This window comes from Berghia stephanieae, chromosome 10 (genome assembly GCF_034508935.2).
Source record: "Berghia stephanieae isolate SIO BIC M18660-M18661 chromosome 10, UCSD_Bste_1.3, whole genome shotgun sequence".
NCBI lineage: Eukaryota > Metazoa > Mollusca > Gastropoda > Nudibranchia > Aeolidiidae > Berghia > Berghia stephanieae.
The window spans coordinates 24,184,443-24,197,597 of NC_088369.1; the positions used below are offsets into that span (position 1 = coordinate 24,184,443).

At 36.4% G+C, this 13,155-nt stretch overlaps 1 protein-coding gene across 1 annotated transcript in view; it reads right to left on the minus strand.

Moving 5' to 3' along the window:
- The window catches only part of LOC144980614 (uncharacterized), a 110,110-nt gene that overhangs the window by 11,895 nt on the left and 85,060 nt on the right, over positions 1-13,155 (minus strand). Inside the window, exon 5 of the mRNA XM_078928294.1 lies at positions 1,075-1,257. Coding sequence (XP_078784420.1) covers positions 1,075-1,257 — 183 coding nt within the window. The remainder of the gene's footprint in view (positions 1-1,074; positions 1,258-13,155) is intronic.

The following is a 13,155-nucleotide window of genomic DNA, read 5'->3' on the forward strand; positions in this document are numbered from 1 at the left end:
GTTTTAAGGGGCAAAGTGGCTCAGCAGTACGGTCTTTGCTTCGTACTCGAAAGGTACCGAGTTCGATCACCCACCGCTGCTGCGCTGTGTGGCCTTGAGCAACTCACCTCGCCCTAGCTCAATCTGCGGCGCTGCACTGCGGCTAACGACCGGGTTATTCCAGTCTTTCCTCGGAATAGTTCCTAGAGACCGCTATGTGGTCTAGTGGTATGACACTCGCTTTCGGATCAAACGATCTTGGGTTCGAGCCTCACTCGGCGCATAGTTGAGTCCTTGGAAAAGGCTCTTTACTCACATTATCTCGCCGTACTCAGGTATAAAATGAGTACCTGGCCGCTAACAACGTTTTCTATGTCTGAAAAAAATTGTAATATCGCCTAACAGGCGTCTTATACCATTATTAAATGATTATACAGCAAACATATTGACACAATGAGGAAATTAATTTGATTTTAAAACCAACATGTTAAATGTTGCTGTTGGTCAGGACCCCTTGTAAACCGCTTTGAGCACGTTTAGTGTATATTGCGCTATATAAAAGCTCAAGCTCGATATCTAGAGACCAATTTCTCCTATGGGATGAATAAAGGGAATTTGTTTTCTCCTGTCCGACACTGTTTCATATATATATATATATATATATATATATATATATATATATATATATATAAATATATATCTGTGCGTGTGTGTGTGTGTGTGTGTGTGTGTGTGTGTGTGTGTGTGGCTGGCAGATGAGAAAACCCGAAAAGATGCGCAAATTTCATAAATTGAGTTATGTAAGCAATGGTGTTGACCACACCTTTTTTTCTACGTCTATAAGAACCCAAGTTATGAATTTTTTTTAATGAATAAAATTTGTTGCTATGGGAAACAGTTTATCTCCGATTTAGGCTCATATTTCGAATCGAAGCTTTCCGCATCTTCCCGGGTTTTCTCAGCCAGCCTCTTCATATATATATATATATATATATATAATATATATATATATATATATATATATATATATATATATTACATATATATAAACAAAAAAAATAAGAAGAAAAAAATTCCATAGGAACGACCCCAAACCTGTACGTTAAACAGTGGTACGTTGAATCTGTTTGACCAAATGACGATGGTCGCCAGGAGGAACCCGTTGTCAGAGAGGCACTTGGCTGCCAGGTAGATGGAGCAGGAGGATTTCCTCATGCTGCTACTGAGGAATGTCCGGATGGCCAGGCTGTTGGCGAGAAGTCCGAAGACACAGATTGTCTGGAAGCAGGAAATGAATGAATGAATGAATGAATGAATGAATGAATAATGACTGAATGAATAATGAATGAATGAATAATGAATGAATAAATGAATGAATGAATGAAGGAATGAATGAATGAATGAATGAATACATTATTTATTATCGGACAACTAGAAACAAGAAAATGATATCCTGTTACATAATAATTGATGGATGGTTTCCTAGGAATGTCCAGACGGCCAGGAGTCGAAAGTTTTGGTTCTTGTCTTTTTTGTCTGTTTGTTTCATCATCATCATCATCATCATAATCATCATCATAATCATCATCATCATCATCATCATCATCATCATCATCATCATCATCATCATTATTATTATTATTATTATTATTATTATTATTATTATTATTATTATTATATTATTATTATTATTATTATTATTATTATTATTATTTATTATTATTTATTATTATTTATTATTATTATTATTATTATTATTATTATTATTATTATTTTTTAGTATTATTATTATTATTATTAGTATTATTATTGTTTGTTTTGTTTTGATTTGTTCTTGTTTTTGTTTGTTTGTTAGTTTAACGTTTCAAAATGTTTTGGGTTGTTTATTTGTGAGTTTTTGTTTTGCTTTTTTTTTAAATTTTATTTTTTGGGGGGATATTTTGTCTCTATTTTTAATTGCTTATTTTTTGTTTTTGTGTCTTTTTATTCATTTCCTTTTCTTGTTTTCTTTTTTCTTTCCTCTTTTTGTTTGGTCTTCCTCATTCTCTTTATCTTTCTATACTCAAAAAATAATAATTTGCTTTAGATAAAATGTGAAGAATTCTTTCGGTTTTTTTGTAAACAAATGACAATATTATTCTTTTCAGAATGACTTTTGATTCTGTTATTCTTTCTTCCAAAGAGAATGCTTTGAATTTCTTTACAAAAGGACTGCCATTTCGTTGTTGACAGATTGCAACACGTCTGGGCTGGCCGACTACACACCCTCTATAAAATTATAGATGGTTGGATTGCAAAGTTACTTGAAATGGGTGTGTTGTGTGCTGTAGCCCTAGGCAAAATATTATGTTTCTTTGTTTTTAAGGGTTTTACGCGCTTGCATCACATTTAGGGCATATCAGCGTCAGTAAAAAGAACATTCTAGATGTACAATTAAAAGGACTCAAGGAAAATGTAAGACAAAGGGGAATGGTACAGATAGGGAACAGATGTAGATTCCAATAGCATACCATTAAAGATCACCTAAATGTCTCACCCATACACCAGCACAATATCCCACTAAGACGAATATACACTCAAACGTTTACAAATCATCTGTTAAAGATAAACAAAATAACAATATATAACAGAGAGTTGATATACAAGGGAAAAAATATCATCTCTCAAAACTATAACTTTACATTCCCAGCCAAGAACTCCGGAAAGGGTCAGGAGAATACTAAGTAATCTCATTTCAAGACAACAGTAAAAATCTTATAGGCAACTCTTTTTTCCCCAGGAAGCCAATGTAGCTCAAGGAGAAGGAGAATTGCTGACGGGTGTTTTTGGTTATTGCGTTATTTTGAGCAACCTGAAGTTTACTCATTTTGTCTTTAGCTAAATTCGCCCAAAGGGAGTTACAATAGTCCAATTTAGATAAAATAAGGGAATTAATTAAAAGTTCTGCTTTATGCTTCGGCATAAATAAATAACGAATTTCTATGTACAAAAATTGTATGGTGTTATTCACGTGGCTTGTCATGGAAAGATCTTTATCAATGATGACGCCAAGGTTTTTTGCTTAATTTGAAAATTCTATTGTGCTATTTCCGAGAATAATAGGTGATTTATTTCCCTGTTTAAGGATACTCGGCCTTCCACACATTAAAATCTCAGTTTTACTATCATTTAATTTTTAACTTGTTATGGTACATCCAAGATTTAATCTCATTAAAACAGCTCGAAATTCGTTGTTTTAAGAATTGTAAATTGGTACTGAATCATAAATTTTCGCATCATCTGCATAAACATACAGTACTCACATTATGAGTAATGCTCACCGAACTGTATTAACCAGACTATAAACGTTCATGGATACACACAGTTTTGTGTGTTGGTCCGTCATACTGCCAGATGGCAATTTTATGAGCTTCTTTGCCAAGCGCATACTATCTATAAATAGTATGCGCTTGGCTAAGAAGCTCATAACATTGCCATCCGGAAGTATAACGGACCAACACACAAAACTGTGTGTATCCATGAACGTCTATAGTCTGGTTAATACAGTTCAGTGAGCATTATTCATAAACGCGGATGGAAAAAAACAACAACAAAGACCTGGGGGACGTCATCTTCAAACTATCTATACATTTCTGTATTTGCTCACAACAAACATATTATGGAATATACCAGTAAACAAAACTACGTGCAACCTAAAACGTTTATATTACTATTCAAATATTTATTTAGTGAGAACTGACCCTTTCTTGGAGGACGAATGGTCTACCAATTAAGCTATTGGGACCCCCCCCCCCCTCTCTATCTTTATTTTTATATGGGGGGGGGGGGGCGAAGTGGCCGAGTGTTTAAGGCATTGCACTGTGATCCGGATGACCCAGGTTAGAGCCCCGCTTCAGGCACTTTCGTTTTATTTCCTTGAGCAAGATTATTAACCCCCAATTGGCTCACTTGGACAACATGGGTGATTCCTGTTGACATAAGACATCTTGTTTGATGAATTATCTATATTCCTTCGTGGAATGCCTAGGCGACGATATCTTATGATATCGTGGCGCAAAAGGCATAATGTATATATATATATATATATATATATATATATATATATATATATATATATATTCGCTCTTTCTGTCTCTCACTCACTCTCTATCTCTCTCACTCACTCTATATCTCTCACTATATCTATCTACCTCACTTTCACTCTCTCATTCTCTCTGTCGTTTTCCCTCTCTCAAACACACACACACAAACACACACACACACACACATTCTTACTCTCTCTCTTTCCTTCTTTCTTTCTCTTTCCATCTCTCTCTCTCTCTCTCTCTCTCTCTCTCTTTCTTTCACACACAGACACCCATTCATTCTCTCTCCATCTCTCTCTCTCTCTCTCTCTCTCTCTCTCTTTCTCTCGTCTTGCTTTTATATCTCTTTCATTGATTTATTTATATGCTTTTTGTCTGTCTGGATTTTAGGTGTTCTAATGTCAAAATTCTATTTCATTTTCTTAAATAACTTTTAAAAATAATCAAACAACACAACATAACAACGATCAATTTCATGTCTGGCCATTCATTGTTGTTGTTGTTGTTGTTGTTGTTGTTGTTGTTGCTTGTTTCTGTTTTAAAGGGGTTCAGAAATGTGAAAGAGGGGGTGGGGATGGGGAGGGGGAGGGGGGGGGGGCTCTCAATCTCAAACACGTCCAAGTGACCAAAAGAAAAAAAAAAGAAAAAGAAAAAAGAAAAAGAAAAGAAAAAAAAGGAAAAAAAGGGGAAAAAGGGTTAATGCAATGGAAAAAAAGAAAATACAAAGGAAAGAAAAGATGAAAAAGAAAAGAGAAAAAAACAGAACAAAATAAAAATAAAAAGATGTTAAATCTAAAATCAGCAAATGTGAGGGGGGGGGGGGGGGGGCTCACCGATTGCTCATTAAAAAAAGAGCTTTTATATAGCAATATCCACCAAACGTGCTCTAAGCGCGTTACAAGGGGTCCCTGGCCAACAGCAACACTTAACATATTGAAGGACATGACACCTGCTAGGCCATATTGCAATTCTTTTTGACAGAGAATACGCTGTTAACGGCCAGGTACTCGTTTTACACCTGAGTACGGTGAGAGAATGTGAGTAAAGAGTCATTTCCAATGAATCAACAACTATGCGCCGAGCGAGGCTCGAACCCAGGACCATCCTCTTTACTGGCGCTGATATGACCTTAACGTGTTGCAAGCGCCGTCTCTGAAAGATGATTTTCTGAATTTTACTCTAAATATAAATGGGTGCACAATTAACCTCTCAACGTGTGTGAAAAACCTCGGGGTAATGCTAGATCAACATATGACTATGCAGGCACAGTTTGATTCTCTATGTAGAAGTTTGACAATAGGCTTAAAAAGAATTGCGTCCGTTAGACCTTTCCTAACAAGAGAAGTAACATGCAAACTAATAACATCTTTCTTACTATCTAAAATATATTACTGTAACTCGTTAATCTCGAATGTAAGCAACAATAAAATATCACGCCTGCAAAGTCTCCAGAATGGGGCTGCTAAATTGATTTCAAGAAAAAAGAGAACATCCTACTCGTTGCCACTTTTGTATGAGCTGCATTGGTTACCGGTTAAAGTGAGAATCGAATTCAAACTAGCAGTATTGTGCTATAAGTGCCTTAATGATCAAGCACCATTGTATATTACTGAAATTTTAGAAACTTATAAGCAGCGGCGTGGCGTATTGACGGCATATGGTGGTGCCATGATTAGAAGAAGAAAGAATTTCTAAAACAGTGAACACGATTAAGAGGAGAGAGCACATGTTAAAACTCTCTTTTTTGGAAAGGTAGGGGGAGGGTCGATGGTTTCTACGAGTGGACAAAACTCACAAAAAAAAATAATTCATGAAAACAACAAGCCACAACACTGAGATACAAGTCCCGTGTGAAAAGGTCTTTGTAATTATTCTTTGTCCACCATTTAAAGGATTGGATTTGGTAGATAATGCAATCAATATGTGATAAATGTAAATCAAAAGAGAAAAAAAAACTATGACAGAAATTACTTACTTTTAGTACTTGTAAAGAAAATCTGCACGGCGATATTTCATCTCTGCAAATCTTTTTATAATTTGTTTATTGAAATCTTGAATGGCATCTATTTCAGCTTTGTGAATTGACAGAATCATTAACGAATTTAACCGCTCCTGTTTCATCGAATTTCGCAAGAAATTTTTCACTCTTTTAAGGGTGCTAAAACAACGTTCAATACGATGGAAGTGCTTAAGGTCACTATAGCCTATAGATGTTCATGATTTGTCAGTGTTTATTGTATCTGTAAAAAGGAGACAATAAAAACAAAAGAAACGTTTTTTTTTCTAAACTAACTGTGAGCCATTCATGTCACTGAAAAAGAGCGTTTTCGAGATTTCCACACCTGTGTTAATTCAAAATCAGTTGGTTGGTGAGGAACTAGTCTTTTTATTTCTAATTTGTCATCTAGTGTCGATCTCCAAAGCGGTCGGTGAAGTAAAGAGTCAATTGATTCATTGCAATTCATTGCTTAACAAAACAAAACTTCAAAGTATATCTCAAATAATGGAAATCAGTGGAATACGATTAATGATTCCACAAATAAAAGGTAGATTCAGATCTCAAAGATCACAAAGAAAAAATCACTCCACTTAAGTACTTAAGAAATCAAAACACGCACCAAAGTATAACTGTTGACAATCTTCACTTTCTTTCTCTGACTGAAACAAATACACACGCACAAACACACACATACACACACACACAAATAAACACCCATACACACGTAACCATCAACTCGACACTACAAGCAAGAAAAATGTTGGTAAATTCGTCCACAATGCTTGGTTGCAAAGAATTACTTTATTCAATAATCGTGAAAAAGAGGTGGTTGGGGTGGGGGGGGGGGGGATTTTGATGTCATATTTTAAAGTTTTATGTTGTTTTTCTTTGCTGCTTACAAATAAACTTGACAATGATCAGTGTTTTTGACAGTTAATGTAATAATTTGGATGGCCCAAGTTACCCTAATTATGACGTAAATGGTGCAACATTGGCGCATCCCCCCAGTCCAACGGTGGAGCTCTCAGATCCTGGCACAAGTCGAGGGGTTTTCCGCTATTTGAAGATAGTATAATTCGACCAGTTTCTCGCTCAATCAGCTGTAGCGATACTAAAGGATAGAGCATTAACTGGAGCTTGGATTGCTTTGCACCACGGTGTTGATTTTGTCACTAATTCGCGCAGTGATGTCACCAACACACGAGTCGGCGCAGTGCGTGAATCGGAATCTTGAATAGAGCGGAGACTAAAAAGGCAGTATGTTGTTGGTGAGTTGGCGAAAGACAGTGGAGTTAAAATTTCTCAGTTTTATTTTTAATTAAATTATGCTGTTAATGATTTTTAAAAGATTGGTACGGTGCCTGGCACCATTCGATCCAATGGCCCCACGCCACTGCTTATAAGCCAACTAGAAGTCTACGCTGTGCACTAGATTCTGCAAAATTGATTGTTTCAAATAAATATAAATATACATTTTACGGCGGCAGATCGTTCAGCCACGTCGGACCTTCCACCTGGAACTCTTTTCATAAAAGAATAAGAGAAACGAAGTCCTTATCAATATCTAAATCAAAGTTAAAACACCATCTCTTTGTTAAAACACATCTTGCTTAATGCATCTTTGTAATTTAACCCCAATATGAATGATAAATTTAGTTTATGTTATTATATCATTATTTTATATCATTTCCGTATTTGACATAGCATGTGGATGTATTATAATATATTTTGTATTAATGACTCTATGTTTAGTTATTACATTGTTGTATAATGATAATATTAAGTTGATGTAGTATGCATAATGTTTCATTTATATAATAATGTCACTGTATTATTGTTTCGCGCATTGAGTATCACCCAGTGATGAAAATGCTCGTTATAAATGTCATGTATTATTATTAGACTGACGCATTTGTGACCTCCCACCTCGAAGCGTTGTTCTGTCAGAGTGGTCTTGTGGTATGACACTCGCCTTGGGATCGGAAATTCCTGGGTTCAAGCCTCGCTCTGAACGGCACGTAGTTTGAGTCCTTGGAACAGAGTCTTTACTCACATTCTCTCACCGCACTCAGGTGTAAAATAAGTTCATTGGTCGGTAACAGCATTGTCCCAATGAAATGTAATATCGCCTAACATGCGTCATGTCCCGTCCTACATGTTAGGTGTTGCTGTTGGCTAAGGATCTCATGCAAAGCGCATTGATCACGTTTAGTGGATATTGCGCTTTATACTTGCTCACGTTTTGTTGTTTTGTTTTTGTTGTCAATTGCAAAGTACTTTCCGCCAGATCCAAATACCTAGCTATGTGGTCTAGTGGTATGACAGTCCCTTTCGGATCGGAAGATCAAGGGTTCAAGCCTCGCTCGGCGCATAGTTGAGTCCTTGGAAACGGCTCTTTACTCACATTCTCTCACCGTACTCAGGTGTAAAACGAGTACCTGGTCGTTAACAGCGTTGTCTCTGTCTCTGTCGTATAAAAAATTGTAATATCGTCTAACAGGCGTCATGTCCCGTCCTACATGTTAATTATTGTTGTTGGCCAGGGACCCCTTTTGTATAGCGCTTTGAGCACGTTTAGTCGGTCCCTTGCCAACAGCAATATTTAACATGTTGGACGGGATATGACGCCTGTTAGGCGATATTACATTCCTTCGGACAGAGACAACGCTGTTAACGGCCATGTACTCATTTTACACCTGAGTACGGTGAGAGAATATGAGTAAAGAGCCTTCTCCAAGGGCTCAACTATGCGCCGAGCGAAGCTCGAACCCAGGACCTTCCGATCCGAAAGCGAGTGTCATACCACTAGACCACTTAGCCGCACAACAGAAATGTGATATTTTGTAAATTTACATATTTGTGTTTGTGTTTTTTTGTCTCCTGACGAAGGCCAAGGGCCGAAACGTTGTTTGTTTTGTGTTGTTCCCTTATATATGAGTCACATCTATTCACTTCATTTTACTGGCTCATTTAGGCACCTCTTGTTTTCGCACAACCCCCTAAATGCCACAAATAAGCCTAGTTAATTATTTGCTCCCGAAAATAGAAAAAAAAAAAGGAGGATGTGAAAATCTGTTCATAATCTAAAAATATTTGAAAGAGGGAAGGAAAAAAACCCCACAAAGATAAAAAACGATTTTCGAAAACAATTAACAACCAAGAACAATCGGGAACCCCCCCCCCCACCCCAATCACTATCCTTTAAATCGACGTGCACTTATTTGCAGGTCTGATAACCTAATTCTTTATGGGCTCATTGTTGTAATGGAAATCTCAAAAAAAAAAAAAAGAAATGACGAAAAATATTGTCCATTACAACAATATTAAACCAGGCCCATAAATGGAGTTCGGATGTCATACCTGCATATATGTACACGTCGGTTTATATCAATATAATTATATAGAAGAATACCTACATTTGTAATTGCATGAGATTTACCTTTCTCAGCCGTGTGAATCATTTGGGCCATTTGTTAATATCATATTATGTTTCGTTTTCGTTTTTAAGGGTTTTACGGCAATTGCAACACATTAAGGTCATATCAGCGCCAGTAAAAAGGACGAAAATGGGATGGTAAAAAGTTCTAGAATTACAATTAAAGCACAAAGAAAAGGTGAGACAAAGGGACATTTGTTCAAATAGGAAACAGATGTAGATTCCAAGAGCACACTATCAAAGCACTTCGTTTGAGATCACCTAAAATTCTCATCCAGACACAAGCACAAGTCCCCGCCAAGAGGGATACACTCAAATGTATCCAAATTATATATATATTATATATATATATATATATATATATATATATATATATATATATGTGTGTGTGTGTGTGTGTGTAAACAAAACAATACAGTGCATAACAGAGAGATGATTTACAAGACAAATAATATCATCTCCAAAAACTAACCATACATTTGACTGTTTCCCTCCCAACCAGGGTATCCGGCCAGGGCCTGGACAAAAATAATCTCATTCCAAGACAAAGACAGAAAGCATGTTGGAAACAGATATAGGGGAATAGAAGACACAGTGAGTACCTCCCTGCTCACCATGGGAGGTCAGGAACCCCACCCAGATCATCATATTATGTGATTTATATGTGACTTTATCTTCTCTTGAAAAGGTATTATTTTGGATAAACCAGGTGCGACGTGTTCTAATTTGCAGGTCTGATAACCCAAATTGTTATGGGCTCCTTGTTGTAAAAATAAAAAAACGAGCTTTTATATAGAGCAATATCCTCTAAACATGCTTAAAAGAGCTTTACAAATGGTCCCTGACCAACATCAACACGTAACATGGAGGACGGGAAATGACGCCTGTAAGGGGATATTACAATTTTTTTCAGACAGAGACAACGCTGTTAACGACCAGGTACTAATTTTACACACGAGTACGGTGAGATACTGTGAGTAAAGAGCCTTTTCCAAGGACTCAACAACTATGCGCCGAGCGAGGCTCGAACCCAGGACCTTCCAATCCAAAAGAGAGTGTCATACCACAAAACTACATAGCCGCATGGAAAATACTCTCAATCCAACACAAAATATTGTCCATTACAAAATACACCAATGTTAAATAATAATAATAATAATAATAATAATAATAATAATAATAATAATAATAATAATAATAATAATAATAATAATAATGATAATAATAATAATAATAATAATAATAATAATAATAATAATAATAATAATAATAATAATAATAATAATAATATAATAAATGTACATTTATATAGCGCTTATGTCGAAGCTTCGAAGCGCTTCGCATTGACCATCAGTAAAAAACATTACACACTGCAGATTCGGACATACGAACAAAAGCTCACACGCATCCAATTACACACACACACACACACACACACTCACAGACACACACACACACACACACATATCCATATACACATCAGGCCCATAATAATTCCGTTCGGTGACCAGATCTGTAAATAATACGTGCACGCCGCCCTTGGGTTAAAACGGACACTGGATTATTGATATTCAAAATTATTGCATGGAATTTTGGAGAAGATTGCGCCGGAAGTGTCTTCTAAAGAAGGAACGATCAGGAATAGAAATATTATATTATATTATATCGATTGAATAGCAAATCCTTATCGATAATCACAACAAAACAATTCATTTATATTTATACCGTATTAAATTATATCAAATGTTCTGCTGCCACAATATATCCAAAATTAAGACAAAAAGCTGGAGCGATGTAAACATTTCTATTATCTCCAACATGAAGATCATGACCCGCCTGTCCTCAAAACGGTGTTATGTGACTTTAATTTAACTCTCTCCTTACCAGCCATTTTTAGAATTTCTCCCGAAAATTCACAACCGCCCAGCACAAAAATAGACTTTTCTTACTCAAACAAAAAAGTAACAAGTGAACTCTACAACACAGTGTTTAGTATTTATAGCTGTAATCAAAGCATTTCTTTACGTGTTGTGATGTACAAGAGAAATCAGAATAAGAAAATTGTTGGTTGCATCGTAACGACTGTGACGATTTTCCTATGGGAGAGGGTTAATATGCTGGAAACGTCGCGAATTACCAGGTTTGAGAGTTTTTGAAAAGAGATGAGGGTTATTTAAATCGATCGATATTTGAAGGACGAGTTTTCTGGCCAAATTTTAAATGATATGGGTTTTTCCAGACTACGGCAGAGATTTCCTCATGTATTATTTGCCACAATGACAAAACCAATAATAAATCCAAGGTGTAAGCCGAGATCTCTTGACATTTCCAAATTGTAATTATCGCTGGAAATGATCAGAAAAATAAGTGTGGTTTTTGTCAGTGTTTAATAACTTGTTTTTGTCACGTCAAGTGTGATATCTGTCATTGTTTAATAACTTGTTTTTGTCGCGTCAAGTGTTGTAGCTGTCATTGTTTAATAACTTGTTTTTGTCACGTCAAGTGTTGTATCTGTCAATGTTTAATAACTTGTTTTGGTCACGCTCAAAACTTCAAACGAGATTTTCTCAACCAGTTACTCTGAAAAAACACATATTTAAAGACTTGGCTAGAAAACTCGTCCTTCAAATATCGATCGATTTAAATGACCCTCATCTTGGCAAATCACTCCAAGAAAAAAGTAGTCCTTCAGAGCCATTAACCCCATATAGCCGGGGTTCATCCTGGTTTCTACAGCGTGAAACGGACAATAGCAGTTGCTTGCTAGCCTTTGGATAGGACGCTAGTCAATCGCAAAGTACTTTCAGACGGCTCTGATAGAACCAGTTACCCGATCACTGCTGGATGGACAGGGGGGGGGGGGGGGTTGTCAGAATAAATCTCAACTGCATCCGGGATCGATCGTAGTCCCTTTGCGTGTGAAGCGAGTGCTCTACCAACTGAGCTATCATACCACCCCCCCCCCCCAATCAAATCAAATCAAATCAAATCAAACTAACCTAGGACTTCAATTAAGACTCGCGAGGTTCCGAATTTGAGAGATTTTGACAAGATAAGGGTAATTTAAATCGATCGATATTTGAAATACGGTTTCCTGGCCAAATTTCTTCAATATGCGTTTGTCCAAAGTACGCCATTTCATGGTTAATTTTAAAAATGAAATAAATGAAAATATGAAAATCTAGACGAGCATATAAAGCATTTCATCCTTTTCTCCATGCTCAATGCGCATCATCCGAAACTTTATTGATTTTGTCAGCAGGCAAAATAGTTTTAAAATTCCTTGTCATGCAGTACAAGGCGATTGTTCGGCGCTATCCTCGAGTCATTGCTCTTATGATATAATAATAATATACTGCCTATCTTCTGTGCGGCTATATCAAAGTCTTGTGGTGTGACAATCGTCTTTGGACTGGGAGGTCCAGTGTTCAAGTCCTGCTCAGAGCGGCGCATATCTCCTTACTTACATTATCTATCTCTCACCGTACTCATGTGTTCACAGCAGCGTTGTCTCTGTCGGAAGTACCAAAAAAAAAAAAACAAAACAAAAAAAAAACAAAAACAAAAAAAACAAAAACAAAACAAAACAAAACAAAAAACAAGAAAAGAAAACCCCGTAACATCGCCTTTCAGGAGCCATGTCGTTCGTGTTAAGT